This window comes from Rhyacophila brunnea, unplaced genomic scaffold (genome assembly GCF_057557595.1).
Source record: "Rhyacophila brunnea isolate RB1 unplaced genomic scaffold, BYU_Rbru_1.0 scaffold_3, whole genome shotgun sequence".
In the NCBI taxonomy this organism is placed as follows: Eukaryota; Metazoa; Arthropoda; class Insecta; order Trichoptera; family Rhyacophilidae; genus Rhyacophila; species Rhyacophila brunnea.
In genome coordinates, this window is record NW_028232965.1 from 651819 (window position 1) to 667589 (window position 15771).

At 35.7% G+C, this 15771-nt stretch overlaps 2 protein-coding genes across 2 annotated transcripts; both read right to left on the bottom strand.

Annotated features, from left to right (window-relative positions):
- Positions 1-1032: 1032 nt before the first annotated feature.
- Positions 1033-5496, bottom strand: LOC147067721 (uncharacterized). Its single transcript, XM_085952944.1, has 3 exons — positions 5402-5496; positions 5258-5309; positions 1033-1689 (listed from the first exon to the last, which is right to left on the bottom strand). The coding sequence occupies exons 1-3, from the start codon at positions 5480-5482 to the stop codon at positions 1442-1444; spliced, it is 381 nt and encodes a 126-aa protein (XP_085809070.1). The 5' UTR covers positions 5483-5496; the 3' UTR covers positions 1033-1441.
- Positions 5497-11225: 5729 nt separating this feature from the next.
- Positions 11226-15501, bottom strand: LOC147067722 (zinc finger matrin-type protein 2). Its single transcript, XM_085951987.1, has 3 exons — positions 15251-15501; positions 14290-14531; positions 11226-11765 (listed from the first exon to the last, which is right to left on the bottom strand). The coding sequence occupies exons 1-3, from the start codon at positions 15363-15365 to the stop codon at positions 11523-11525; spliced, it is 600 nt and encodes a 199-aa protein (XP_085808113.1). The 5' UTR covers positions 15366-15501; the 3' UTR covers positions 11226-11522.
- Positions 15502-15771: the final 270 nt, after the last annotated feature.

Sequence of the window (15771 nt, forward strand, 5' to 3'; positions counted from 1 at the left end):
TACTATAATTCCACTTTGAAAAGATGGCAACACTGCGTGGAAGCCAAACTATATAATGATCAAAATATGAAAAGGTCAATTAATTATCAAAGCTGCAAACGTCTGGATCTGGAACAATGTGAGCAATCGAAGAGTTGAACACCCTGAATAAATACATTTAACTACTGTATGAATCTCCAGTTGGCAAAAATCAAAGAGTGACTGGCAGTATAATAGTAGGAATACAACTAATCAGTGTTGCTTTCTACATAACTGCATCTACTTTCTTTTTCTTCGCACTATTTGTATTTAACAAATAGGTACCTACTAAAAGTAAATTTTTGTCATTCTTGTAAAGTTTTTAAATAAACAATTATCAATAACTAATTTCTGGTTTATATTACTTATTGTTTCACGTTTGTTTAAGTAGGACCCGATCGAAATCCTTATTTTATTTTAGATTTGTTTATGTGATAATTTAGGACGAGATATGGTGCAGAAACTTCATTGCCGGCCGTTGTTATCACGTGTACACACAAAATACATCAGCCTCACTTGCCTGACACTGACGGGTCATACATTGCCCAGCAACTGGGCAATAGTTAGACCATTTTTTTGGCAATTGTAACGGCAATCTGCAATTTTTTATGCTCGTTTACAGGCCCCTTAAGAGACTGTCCACATTGGCAATAAGTTGCTGGCAACCTCATTAAATTTCGATTAAAATAATTTTTGATAATTATCATGAAATTTAATGAGGTTGCCAGCAACTTGTTGCCGGTGTGGACACGGCATAAGGAGTGATGACCCACTGGGAGACAACAACTTTGGTGGCTGACTCTCAATGTAAAAGGAGATGTTTTAAAGTAATGTTGGAGGTGGACAGGGCTCACACTGGGTTGTAATGTAACCCCATTAATAATAATATATCAGAGCACCATAATAAGTACTCCCCTCCCGTTAACAGGACAATAGTAATCAAACATTTTGTGATATTTTCTTTGACTAATGTAAGTTTATATTGTGACGTATGTATAAATTTACCAATGTTCTATGAGTGTGAATACAATGAAAAAATACTTTATTAAGAATGCATCTTTACATTTCATACTTAACACTACATTATAGAAAATTATTGTCTCTGGTGCTATTTATCAAGTTGCTACTCTTATTATCTACAAGTAAAAGAACATGATTGAAAAAATTTAACTGTTTTATGCAAACACAATTAATGTAACTTCAAGCTTTTAAATATAAAAAAATATTTACTTACCTCACTAGTATTAGAGGAACTCTCAAATGGTTAGTTGATTTAAATACATGTTACATGAATTTGATATTTTATTACATATAATATATTATAATTAAGTTGTGTGACCTCGATTTGCATAAACCAGTGTAATCTTTCATAACTATATACATTAGTTATATTGCAAGAATAATGAGTTATCATGGTTTGATCTTATTCATTCAACCAGGTCATGAATCTTTTGAGTATATTGAGAGCCACTCGAGCAACTCTCGTCCAGAAACCTTCCTCTTCGGCATCATCAATCGATTCGGTATCTTTTGGATTTTCAAGGTCCATCAACTCCGTTTGTCTTTTCTTTCTGTTGAGTCCATTGTTCATTGAGTCGAGCATTCTAGCCGCAATTTTATACCTTGCATACTCAGCTTGCGGAGCCAGTTGATAGGAGCCATACTGAATTTCTGTAAAAATATAATGAGTTTATTTTTGTTAAATTTGTTTTGGTTATATACGCAATTCAGCTGATTTAGTGAATGCATTTATAACATAAAATTATTATAATTCGGTTGAAATGGACAGAAAAAATGGGAGAAATCACAAACATGCCTTAGGTTGATACTGATTGGAAAAACAACACGTGAATTTCAGTTAGCTGGTGGGATTCAAACCTAAACCATCAAAATCTATACAATGTAATGCTACTGACTATAAAATGAAATATAAGTCTGTTAAGGGGCCGCTGAAGAGCTCGATATTCAAATATAATTCAGTATGAAAAGGACCTCGGCGTCGTAACTACGTTAATTTAAATCGATCTTTTCGCAAAAATCACTAATCATCGGAGATTTTATTTCAAGAAACATTATTATTATTACTGATATTGTCTGCCGCGCGCCGCGGAGCATTATTATTATTTTATGAACACCTGCGAGATGAAGCTGATCAGAAAACAGGGCTGTCAAAATAATATTAAGCATTAATATTTTTAAAATGTTAATTTCATCATAGTTTTTAATCAAACCTGTGCAAGTACGTACTGATAACTTGGGTGGATTTTGTAGCAAACATACTATTGATATATATACGGGTATATTAGTATTATAACCCAATTCAAATTGAACATAGGTTGATACTCAAATACTATTATAGTATGTTTATGATTTCGAGAAAATAATACGATGGTATAATTAATCCATATCAATTATTTGAAAACATTACATTCGCACTTTGCAAAGATAACATCAAAATGTGTATATACTTATCTAAATGACGAATGACATGCATGAGTGAGCACGGCTGAAAGCTTGGAAATGTGTTTTTTTCTATTTCAAAATCTTTTAATTGTGTATTATTTTATAACAAATTCAATGCCAACTTCATATAACTAATAAAAAATACTGTTTGTTTCTACGAATAAAAAAAGACAGGAAGGAAGATGTGTACAAATCACGGCAATCAGAAAGGCCGGCAAATATGGCCGACAATGCGTGATACACAAACATAAAATACACAAAATTACAAACACATTCGAAGTTTGCCGCACACGTACAGACCACGTGATATTTGTTTACGCAAAATCGTCGCTTTTCAAAATGGCGAATTTGATTGCCAGATTTTACTGCGATGAATCAGTATGTTCCTTCTTGTCTTTTTTTATTCGTAGATTTGTTTACTATGTACACCGAGAAATTTCTATTTATAAAATCGGAAACGAATTTTAAAGAAGAGTTTTGGAATAGGTATAATGCAACCAAAACTGGAAAAAATTCTATCATGGGTGTTGACTTCCTGAATTAGTTAACCCCAGGTCCATGCCACTACGTGAACCACAGTGGATATTAAGCCATTTCCACACTGGCAACAAGTTGCTGGCAACCTCATTAAATTTTACGATACTTACCATAATTGCTTAAGAAATTTTACGATAATCATCATAATTATCGTAAAATCTAACGAGGTTGCCAGCAACTTAACTTGTTGCCATTGTGGACCCGGCATTAGATGCACAAAACTTAAATAATACATATTATAAATAAAAATTTAAAATTATAATTATTTATGATTTATGTCTTCGACAGCCCTGATGAAATAAATGTGAAATATGAGTCTGATCAGTCATAGACCAAATTTATTGACACAAACAACTTTCACACGACCTTTTTATATTAACTAGTAGACCAGATATTATGGACCAGATGTTAAAAAATCATATTTTCAATTCTCAAGGCCAATTCTGTAGAACGTCCTCTTAAGTCAACCCCTATACACTTGGAGTAAAAATTATGAAAACAAAATAGAAGAACCCAGTTTACAGTATTATTTTCTTGTATAATTTAGTTACAAAATAAATAATAACTACATACTATTTCAAATATAGGATAACAAAAAGATGTTGAAGACAACCTTCTTTTATAGAAAAAGGGCCTAAATATAATATGAAAATGAAGCTGAACGAAGGATTATTAAGGTCAACGATTGAATTAACTGGAAGTCATTCATCCAGACCTTTTGTGCTTGGAGATTTATTTGCTGAGGCTCACTTATGAATAATCATTATTATTTAGAATATTTAGATTGACAATCACAAAAAAAAAATGTTATAGGACATTTCATGTCGTACAGTATAGATAACAAAATGTTATAACAGGACATTTTTAACATTTAATGGATCCATTTTGACAAACTTAGAGCGCCGTTCACATTCATACACATACAGTCTGTACACTTCATCAACACGTATTATCTCTTGAGAAATGCCTCTGCAATGACCCTGAAATGTCGAGAAAAGAAGAAGGAACAACACGCGGTGGAAACTCTAAAAATCTATTACGATGACAAACAACTGTGAAAGTCTCAAACATTATAATATAAATATTATTAATACATTCAGTAGGTAAGCGCATTAAGATGTCGTTATTCGTAAACAATTTGGGAATTTCATGGAATTAGCTAATGAGACTAAATAAAAACTATAAATAAAAAAGGAATGAACAATGGTAAGCTATAATCTATAATCGGCAAACTGAAAGCATCTACAGCGTCACCATAATGTTAGGTATTAAGAAGGTAGGTTGTTGAACATATGTACTTACAGGCTAAGTTTTTTTTTGTTTTTTTACTATATAATTTTATAGTCAAAATACTGTTCTTATCACACAAAAACCACTTAGAATTCTGTGAAAGAGTAGTAATTAGTAATTTTATATATATTACAGTACTCTCTCAGTAATCCGTCACCCCAAAAACCAGACAATTAGTGTCCAATTAGTGAAAGCGGCGTATTATTGTGCATACATACAAAATATGGTAAAAATTAAAACATGTATTTCGTATCTACTAGCAAATCAAGTATTTACTAAATTATACATATTTATAAACAACTTTATTAACTAAATATTAAACAGTAAATCACTTGACACGACAAGTTGTTCAGTGAGGCAGATATTCTTGAATGGCTTCTGATTCCTGGCTTTCCCTATGACCAAAAGCTTCATTTTGTGTGTCCCGGTTGCATTGGAGCATTGCATAATTATGATGTGGTCCTTGGGCACTTTCCTCCCTGGTACATTACTTTCTTCGTGATGAACGTACGTTTTACGAAGGAGAAGTTAATACAAAATAACAAAATAAACCCGTCTCATCTGCGTTGTATACATGTACGTGGCGAACTACTGAATTTGACAATCGAATACCGGCGAATTATAGAGCTTGATTTTGTGCTTTCTACTAGTAAAAATAACAGCGAATAATCGAGTGGCGGATTACTGAGAGTGTACTGTACATAGATATTCAAGAATAATTTACAGTAGGTATACAGTGTAAATTTTTTTCATAACTCTCATGCTTTCATTTGAATATTTTTATTTTATACTGATTTTTTGTTGAAGGTATTAATTTTTTTGAATGAGTAGGTACCTGGTAAATTAATATTATATATTGTAATATATGGCAAGAAAATTACAGGTACCTCTTGCCCTGCAAAAGTCAACCCACGCCTGAAATGAACTATATAATGTCATTTTCACTTACCATCATTATGGAAGTTTTCTTTCACTTTATTTTGCAGCTGAAAACTATTTTCCTGAAACAAATTCAGAATTTTCCATTATTATATTACTAGAGTAGGTACTTTCTCTAGCATTGCCAAGAATATTTTCTACGATTTTTACTTACCCTAATGCAACAGGAGTAAGCGATGAAATTTAAAACAACGAAAAGCGTGAGATGTCTACTGTACCGAATGCAACGCTTCATCGTGTACAAAATTACATACTGAAAAGGTTGTGACTTTGGGCTTGGTTTTTATACCCGTGCAGAACAAACATGTAGTATTGAAATAATTGTAACATAATACCCTTTTATTTGTGAACAAAAGACCCTCCCATCATTCGTGTAATTGTAGTATACGTCCACATGTAGAAATGCCAGTAAATTTAATGTAGTCATGATTTAACCTTGATTACTTGACAATGAAAATGCAATAGTATGGTTGGATGCACACCATATTTTTACTCAACAGATTAGCTAAACTGGCGGGGTATATGATTTGCAATAATTGGTAGCTGTGAAGAATCATAAAAACACAAAACTGTTGAAAAACAACATTGAGAGACAGTAACAGGACAAATAGGAATCATTTAAAAACATCCATTTTATTCAACAGAAACATATCTAAATTTTGAAAGAATCATAGGTATTTTGTTTTATTCATAAGAAGTTTGTTATGAAAAATAGTGTCTTGAAACCCTGCAATTTTTTTGTTTTTCCTTAATACATTATAAATCACATGGAGGTACCTTTAATTGGGAGACAATAGTAATTAATACATCGTATTATAATCCCTATCAGATAATTGTGGACAATATTTCAGAAATACTGATGCATACCTTAATATTATGTTTTATTTAGAGTGATAGAGAGGTAAATCTTTTGGATGACCACACCACTTCCTACAGACTTTGCTCCTAACACTTGCACCAAAGTATGCGGTCATGCTTTTTGAAATCCTTACTTATCCAATTGATTTTGTTTTACATTTGGATACTAATAAAAAATGTAATAAGATAATGATACATTTCTTGAAATCAATTAGACATTAAAAACTATAAATGAATTTCAGCAATACAGAATTCTCAGCTGGGTTTGGTATGGGGCAGAGTTTGCGAACCTTTTTAAGTATGCGTGCCAAAATTTCTCAAATATTATTTTTCTACTGTCTGACGTGCCGGCAGTTTTTCATGGGTAAAAAATGAAAAACATGATTTTTAAGAATTCTATTACTCACCGTGTTTCTAGCCGAAGGCATATCTTTTATTGTTTAAAATTTTTTTTCCTTGTTTAAAAATTTTCTAAAATGGGGTACTCATTAGTGAGCCGTAACTGTGACCATGGCAGATACAGAAACCAGTATGGACGCCAAATAATTAGTTCGCGAGCAGCTCGAGGCGCGCTACCCATTGCTCGCCGCAAACAGTGAAAATACTTCAATGGTGTTATTATGCATCCTTTTACGTGAACATGACTGCTGACTAGAATGAGGAGAAATGCCTACTTTCAATTGATGTTTACAAAAGTGCTTTACAAATGGGACCCAAAAGACAAAAATTACTTTACAAAGCATTTAAAAGAAGATGAATGATGATGATGGATGAAGATGCATGTGCAGAAATAGGATGTGTTATGTATGAAAGTATTGCGGTTTGCAAACAGAAAATTATTAACATTTTGGCATCACATAGATTTGATTTTATAATTGAGAAAATGAAAAAAATTATAGATGGGAAACTAAAAATTCTGCCAAACATGAAATATTTCAGATAATTATGCGTGCTGATCAAGGTTATTATGATTTTCCAAAGCATTATGATTACTCAATTGGGAACCAACAAACTACGTCTTCTGCTGCAAACACGCACGATAACAATCGTTCTACGTCTTCAACACCTACACCGCCTATTATATCACATTCGGAAACTTATAATTACTCTCCTTGTAGTATGTAGTTGGATATGAATATAGATGATTTGGTTCGATGTATTTTTTCAGAAAATAAATATATATTACCATGACATGTTCTTTTAATCCATCGATGATCGCCTGACAGACTTCCGGGACGATAGTGCCGATGGCCTGTTTAGAAATGCGAAAAAGATACTGCAAACTTGTGAAGTAAAGAAGAACTGCTTCTTCTTTCATACAAGTCATGACGCCACCATTGTCGTCAGTCTTTATTGAGTAAAAAGTCTGTAAAAATATACGCTGCACTAGCTATCAATTTGATCAGACTTGATTTAGCTCAGAATGAATACTGTGGATACGGCGGCTCGCCATCGGTTACATGGAGTGGCATGTCACTAAGTGACATGCTTGTCATTAGTATGCCATCTCTGGTATAAGTCCACTTAAATCTGATGAATGATAAATTAATTTGTATAGTTTTTGAAAGAATATTTCAGTACGCCAATGAAATATAATAATTAATAGAATGTGAAGCAGGAAATCGAAACACACCAACAGTCATATAACAACAATTAGGCAAATGATAATGACTGTAACTAAATTTAATTTGTACCATGTTTATTATGACATGTCTTTAATTGGATTAACTTCTGAGTTCAAGAACAGTTTGTTATCAAAAAGCCGGATTGAACACTATTTATTTATAAGAAATAGATGGGATGACTCAATGACATCTTCTTCTTTCTTTGCCCATATCCGCCCCTTAACTGGAGCATATGGACACCACGCGGCGCCTCCAAGAATCCCTGGCGCTCGCCAGTCTTCTTGCTTCGTTCCAGGTCAAACCAGCATCCCGTAGCTCCGCCGTATACACTCTGTAGATTGTATTTAGCGGCCTTCCAGGACGCCGGAATCCGGTCGGCTTGAAGAACAGGCAAGCCAGGTTAAAGTTATCTTCTGGCATCCGCAGCACGTGGCCGAGCCAGGTCCAACGTCGCCTCTTCACTTTCAGCGTGATGAGAGGCTGCTTGGTACGTTCTCTTATCTCCTCGTTGCTCCTAAAGTCATACCACCGCACACCCAGTATTCGTCGCAAACATCTGTTTTCGAAGCTCAGTATACGGTTGCTCTGAGCCTTCGTAAGGTGCCATGATTCGCTACCGTAAAGCAGCACCGTCAGAATGCAAGCGTCGAATAGGCGGCATTTGGTTTTGACCGAGTACAATCGTGAGTCCCAGACATTTCACATCGAGTTGAATGTTGCTCCAGCCATTCCCATTCGGATGGCGAGCTCTTTCTGCAAAATGCCATCTCCCGTGATGTGTACCCCCAGGTACTTGAAGCTGTCGACGCTCTCGATGCTTTGTCCATCGCTAATCAGAGGGAAATCTGGATCAGGACAGGTGCTATTGCACAAGACGTTGGTTTTCTTCGCGTTGATTTTCAAACCAACGCGAGAGGAGTTGTTATGCAACCTGTCGATTGTCTCTTGAATGCCCTCGATTGAGTTGTCGAATAGGACAGCATCATCGGCGTATTCCAGGTCGCATAGCTTCACCGTGGGGGTAACAGGTATGCCTCGGTCGGGTGGTATTGACTTCCGTAGTATGAAGTCAAAGAGAATGATAAAGAGAAACGGTGCAAGGACACAACCCTGTCTGACTCCGGTCGTGACCCCGAACCATTCCGTGACAGTGTCTCCAATTCTGACACAGCATTCGCTATTCTCGTGCAGGCTTTTGATTATGGCAATGATCTTGGGAGGGATCCCGTATGCTCCCAGTATCATCCAGAGGGAGGGGCGGTGCGGACTGTCGAAAGCCTTCTCATAATCCACAAAACAGCAGGCCATCGGACTGTTCAACTCATGGCTCTGCTGGAGAAGACATCGAAGGTTGTGGATTTGGTCTGCACACGCTCGACCAGGTAGAAACCCGGCTTGGTTTTTCCTGAGGACGTGCATTATTGGGTCCCTTATTCTCATCAAAATGATGTTTGCCAAAATCTTTCCCGGAACACTGAGTAGCGTAATGCCTCGGTAATTGTCGCAGCTTAGAGGGTCACCTTTTTTAAGAAGTGTGATGATTTCACCGTTCACCCAGTCCCTTGGGCAGCGCTCTTCTTCCCACACCTTTGTCATCAGATGAAACATAGGGTGCAGGATTGCGCTCAAGCTGTACTTGAGGAATTCAGGATGAATCCCGTCTCCCCCCGGTGCCTTTCCGTTCTTGAGCCTTTTCACAGCCGATTTTATCTCGGTGTGCGTGGGCGGGCAATCGGAAATGTCGGTCGCTCGGGGAATGTCCAAAAGTAAAGCTTCCGCAGATATGTCAAAGGGATCCAAGGGGGGTGGGCGGTTCAGCACTCCGCAGAAATGATTCTTCCAAATCTTCTTGACGCATTCTGCGTCAGACTCTATTGCTCCACTGGGACCACGAATGGCTCCGGGAGTCGGTGGTCGCCTGCCGCAGACTTCACGGGTGATTCGGAAGAGTTTCCTGGTGTCATTTCTGCTTGCTGCCTCCTCTGCCGCTTCAATTTGCGGGTTCATAAAATTGCGCTTGTCCAACCGCACGGATCGTTTGACTACCCTGTCTTGGGTCTGGTAGTCAGTCCGGCGGTCCTCGGTTCGGTCGGGGTCTCTCTCCTCGTCTCTCAGGGCTTTCAGCCTGGCTCGTTCACCAATTTCAACCCACGTTTCGTCAGACATCCACTTTGGCTGCTAACTCCTTCTGGTACCAAGGACGGTACGAGCCGACGACACAATCGCACTATTTATGAGGCTCCAGTCCGCCTCAATGAGGTCGGATTCAGATTTGTGCCGCTCGTAGATACGATCTACACTATCTCGTACAGCAGTTTCGAAGTCGGTCCGAATTCTTCGGTGTCGGAGCTTCTCAACGTCAATTCGTTCTCGCTTTGGAGGCCTCGCCTGGCGACTGAGTTTTACTCGGATGTTTCCAATAAGTAACTCATAGCAGTTATAAACATGATTTTATTAAAAAAATTCATATAATCGACTGAGGCTTGATGGAATTTAAATTTAAATTCTAAGCACAGAATAATGCGTGGCTCAACACTTTAATGCGAATAAAACTGACAGGCTTCGACATATTATATAGTGTGGAGCTGCCTATTGACACGTTAGATATATGAAGAGCTTATTAAGTAGAGTAGGTACAGGGTACCAAATTAATCGGGGGGGGGGGGGGGGGGGGGGGGGGGAAATACTTACCGGTTAGCGGGTTTTTTACGATAAAATAGAGGCAGATTGTTAATATTTTTGCATGTTTTAATATTTTTGATAGAAATAATAACGTCACAAATTTTAAAATATGTTACAAGTTATAAGAAAACAAAAGTAGATAATGAACCTTTTGAAAAAATCATAAAAAAATTAATCTACCTACATAAATTATAAATATATTCAAATATAACGATATACCTACAATGTGTATATAAAAATAGAAATATAACTTTTAAATATTATACAACATAATATGTATGTACCAGAGAAAACAAAAATAATGGGAAGTGGGAAGATTATCTTCTGGGCGTAGCTGTAAGACTATGATTCTTGGGTGTAGAGAAATGAGATAAACTTAAACACGTGTTTGACTCAGAGAATATATGTTAATTTTGATATTTACGTCTGTATTAAAGTTTGTCATGTAAACGTAAAGCGCATTCAATATCAGTAGTAGGATATTCAGGGGGCCTGTATTTCTTGAATTTATTTACTTGCCCCTCATTAAGTCATTGGACGGTTAAAAGAGTAAAATTACCCAGATTTCATTAAGTTTAGACATACAGTTACCCGGTTTACTGGTTTGGATGCTCTACAATAGAATCTCCATTATCTGGACTAATTGGTGAGCATAGTTTGATTTAGATAATCAATATCAAATTTGCAAGTTTCATTATTCATTCATACCATATAATTATGAAACTGATGATCATACTGAAATATTAATTATCAATTTAGTCCGAAAAAGGGAATAATAATAATTAAAATTATTCTATTTAAAAAAACACCAGCTGTCGTATATTTTTCAGTTTATTTTTGTCTTTATAATAACATCTGTTCAGTATAAAATTAATGTCATCATTGATAAAGATGTTTATTTCGAGAATATGATATAAAAGGTACACGAGTTGTCATAAGAGGAGTTTAGGAAAATGAAGAGTGGCAGACTTATTGAAGGAATAGTAATGTTCATTAAAATGTTGAGTACATTAAATTCGCTATCACGACGTGGAAGTCAACAAATCAATGCAGCACTTATCCCATAATTGGTTATGACACAATTTATAAATTGAAATTTGATAAGATTAATTATTTCTTTGATCCACCGAATCCTGAGAACCCCATGATATTAGCTATGTCAGGATTAGTTTGAGCACTGTCGTCGACGGCATCGTCATCTTGAAGTTTCCGCTTACGGTCTTTGCGCCTCTCGCGGCGATGCTCTTTCAATCGCTGCTCCTCTTCAGCTGCTTCTCGCAACCGGCTCTCCAGTTCGTAATCTTTTTGTTTTTCTTCTAATTTCTTTTTATTTGACTGGAAGCGAGCTTTAACCTGAAAATTTTAAGTAGAAAAATGCATTGGGCACAATACCGCACTAGATTTATAATGAGGGGAATGAAATTTCTCTTTTGTATTAATTGGAAAAAATCTTTGAAAGATTTATAATATGAGAAACACAGTAGACAGCAGTCTAGCAGTCAATTACCACTATGCAATTCAAATTGAATAAATGGGACATATGTACTCATATAATCTATCATCATTATTCGATGCATGATTAACAATGATCACCACACGAGATCAATGTGATACATCAAATTCGTTTTTTAAAGTTAAATTATTCCATAAATACACATGGAATATAATATAGCTGTACTTAATGTTTAAAATTTTTTAGCATCTAAAAATATTTAATGCCACCTTCCATTTCTATTCTATAATATAAAAAGATAAGGTGAAATCTGTAACAATTTTCCGTTAATGATCCTATTAATAATAAACAACAAAAATAATAAGTGTACAAATTCATAATATTGCTGGAACGAATAAGAAAATGTATTCTGTCTCTATCTATACACGTATAGTATTTAAGCAAAGGCAAAAGGCCTATCTGAATAGTCTTGATAATGGTGTTACAACCGAAATAGCTATCGACCAACCTTTTAAAAACCTGTAGAATTTAATATTAATTATATTTTCATTTCTTGTAATATGTATATTATTGCAATAGATTTTTGGGTTGTCACCATGTTTTTTTCCTTTTTAGTTCTTCGACATTTCGGGCTCATTGCACTCAATTGCGGCGACCACAGATACCAGATAGGATATTGGATTTTGTTGAAAATGCTGGAAGCCATATTTTTAAACGAAGCCCATCATCTCTATTAATACTGTCAGGCAATGGCGGCTGGTCTATTAGGTCATTTGGTCAATGACCCTCCAAAAATAAACATCTTACAATCTATGTAGGTACAATGTATTATAATAATTATCGGCTAACACGTCAAGGCGAGACGCACACGGACGGACGAACTGTGTGTATAAAATTCAAACAGACGGAATCCGCTCGGTCGCTATACTTTGGGTCATTTGGGAATACGCCGGGATAAAATATTTCTTAATATTTCTCTTTCTCTCTCATTTTCCATATGTGAAACGGAGAAAGCACACATTTCGCCAGTCTTTTTTTTAATTTGTTTTGACGCAGCATAGGCAAGATTTTCGTCATTGTCCGAGAAAGAGATAACAATACATTTTTCAGTGTGTTAAAGGAAACAGGTATAAAACGTTGTTCTGTTATTAATTATTATTACCTCATGATTTCATCAAGCATGTTTTGTTTTACCTACCAAGCATTGTTTCAACCTTATTATTTTTATCTGGTTAACCTTTTTATATTTTTATTATTTCAAACTTCCTATTGTTGTCTGAAAGTTTCATATGCAATGTCTTTGTTTGTTTTGTAATAGTATAGTACTCAACCAAAAATAGCTTTTTAGTTTAGTTTAAATACAACCTTTGACTAAAACGCATCGACTGCATTCATTGTGTTAAACAGTTAAACCATTGTATGAATGTTACCCTTTAAAATGTAATCTGCTATATCAATCATAAAAGTTACCTTCTAATAAAATCAGTGGAAATATAAAAAGTGTTTATATATAAATGATCCCGCCATTTCATAACAGTACACAACACTTTTTCTGATAGTGACAGTTTAATGAAAAATGAAGCTAAAAAGCTACGGAGTTTTTATTAAATATTTTTGATTGTTTGATGTGAAAATATACATTTTTTTGAAGGGTAAGTAGGTACCTATCTTTTTAATCTAACTATCTAACAATTTATAGCACTTCTTTTATAATGTATAAAAAGCCAATTTGCTATACGTCTTTTAAGTGTACAACGAAAAGGCAAAATAAAATAATATAAAATTATTTAAAACTGACCTCCCAAATTATCTGGCAAAGAGCCGCCAATGCTGTCAGGGTACGGTATAAGTGAATTTCGATAGCATGGTAAAGTAAAAAAATATTCCTTATTTTGGCTCTGGGTCTATCTTATAATATCTTGGTCTCAAAGTCAAATTTGTGACCCGTGTTCGCGTGTTCGGCAATTGCTGACATTGTTTTAACCGATATGCAGTGTGTAGCGAAGAAAAGATTCGGGCTCTGGTAACTCTGGTCTCAGAACATGTGGTATGGGGGCAGTGGATTAGGGTCGGAGAACAAAAAGATCTATTTTACATTAAAACAGTTTCTTAGCCTTCTGCCTTTTGTGGGATAGGGTGTATTAAATATGTAAGCTCTCAATTTGCCTTATCTATTGAATTTCAGTTGGAAGGTTTGGCTGATTACTCTGAACCTATTAGGTCCATACTCTGGTTTAAACACACATTTAAAAACAATATGAAAATTTGTCAGACCCGGGACCCACATTATAAGCCGACGTGGTAACTGCCCGGCCATCGGTGATAATACTATATCCTTGTTATCAAAAATTTCAGGAATTTATTAAAAATAATGATTTTATTGATATTTATGCATTAATACATAGTGGGGATGTTCTAATTTACCTGATCGAGAGAACTTCTTTCAACTTTCATTGACATTCCCAGATTGCGTTGATGTTTTTTTCCATTTATGTGGTCCAAAAAATTGATTGAGTCTTTCACTACGCAGTCGCACACATTGCAGTAATATCCACCAGACTGAGACGAAGGAGTGTTTTTATTTATGACTACACTTTTCCCGAGTCTGGAGTCGAGGTCAACTTTGTAATCTCTCTGTTTTAATAATTCCCTCTTAACTGGCGGTCCTATAATTCATACAAAGTACAAATAAATATCAGTCTAGTACAGACATACACCTTCCCGCAAAAAATACACAATTGTTTGTAAACTTCTGCCCCTATATAAGAGCCAAGCCACACCGGGCGACTCTGGTATCGAGAGCAGTCGCGCGACTGGTCTCCTCGTGCGATTTACTCGGGCGACCAGAGAGGCAGCCAATAATAAAAATAATAATGAATGTACACGCAAGTATGCAAAAAATAATAAATATAATGGCGTGGCTGCCCGCGACTAATCGCCCGGTGTGGCAGCACTCAATACATAACTATATGTTTTCATACATCGCTACCGGTCGCCCGACCAAAGAGACCGCGAGATCAGACCGAGCGCAAGAACGAGATTTTACCGATCGCCCGACTTTATTGCTTGCGCGACTACTGGGCGACCAGGTGTGGCATGGTCCATATAACTGCATCATCGGTCTGGTCTCGGCGACTGGTCTCGGGACCAGAGTCGCCCGGTGTGGCTCGGCACTAAATGCACACGCACAAACATTTGTTTGAAACCTAGCGCACATCCACAAATGTAAATGCTATCAAATAAAAATGGAATTTGAATGGTCCAAATCAGTATCCCTCCTGATTTCTGCATGAGTTTATGTTACATGATATACACACATACACAATACGATTTCGAAGTCAAATCGAGCTTGCACAATTATTTATTAAATGAAACATTATTTTACCTTTCTTCTTTTTTGATTCTTCCAAATCGAGTTCTTCCTGCAAGCGTTCGGTAGCTAGCTTTTCATATTCATCTTTATCCCATTTTCTTCTGTGATCCTCTGGCCGTGTAGTCATTTTGACAATTTAATCCCTTATTCTCCTAAAATATGTATATAAATATAAGACCTTTTTTTATTGGGATTGTATTGTAAAACATACACCGAAAATATTAATTGGACGTCTCGAGTAGTTACTTGTTTGACTTATCTATGGTTTTGATTTGACGTTTGCCTTATCACATTGTTGCCAGTTAATAATACTGTGTAGCCATGGTAGTTGTGTCGATAATAAATTATGAATTTATAATATGCAACCTCTTTGCTAGCTATAAAATCATTATCAAAAGAAAATAATAATATGTCGATATTTGATACCATTATACTTTATAGCAGGGTTGACGAAATTTAATACGTACGCGTGCCAAAATTTCCAAAATAATATTTATCGACTGTCTGACGTGCCAAGCAGTTTTTCATGGCGA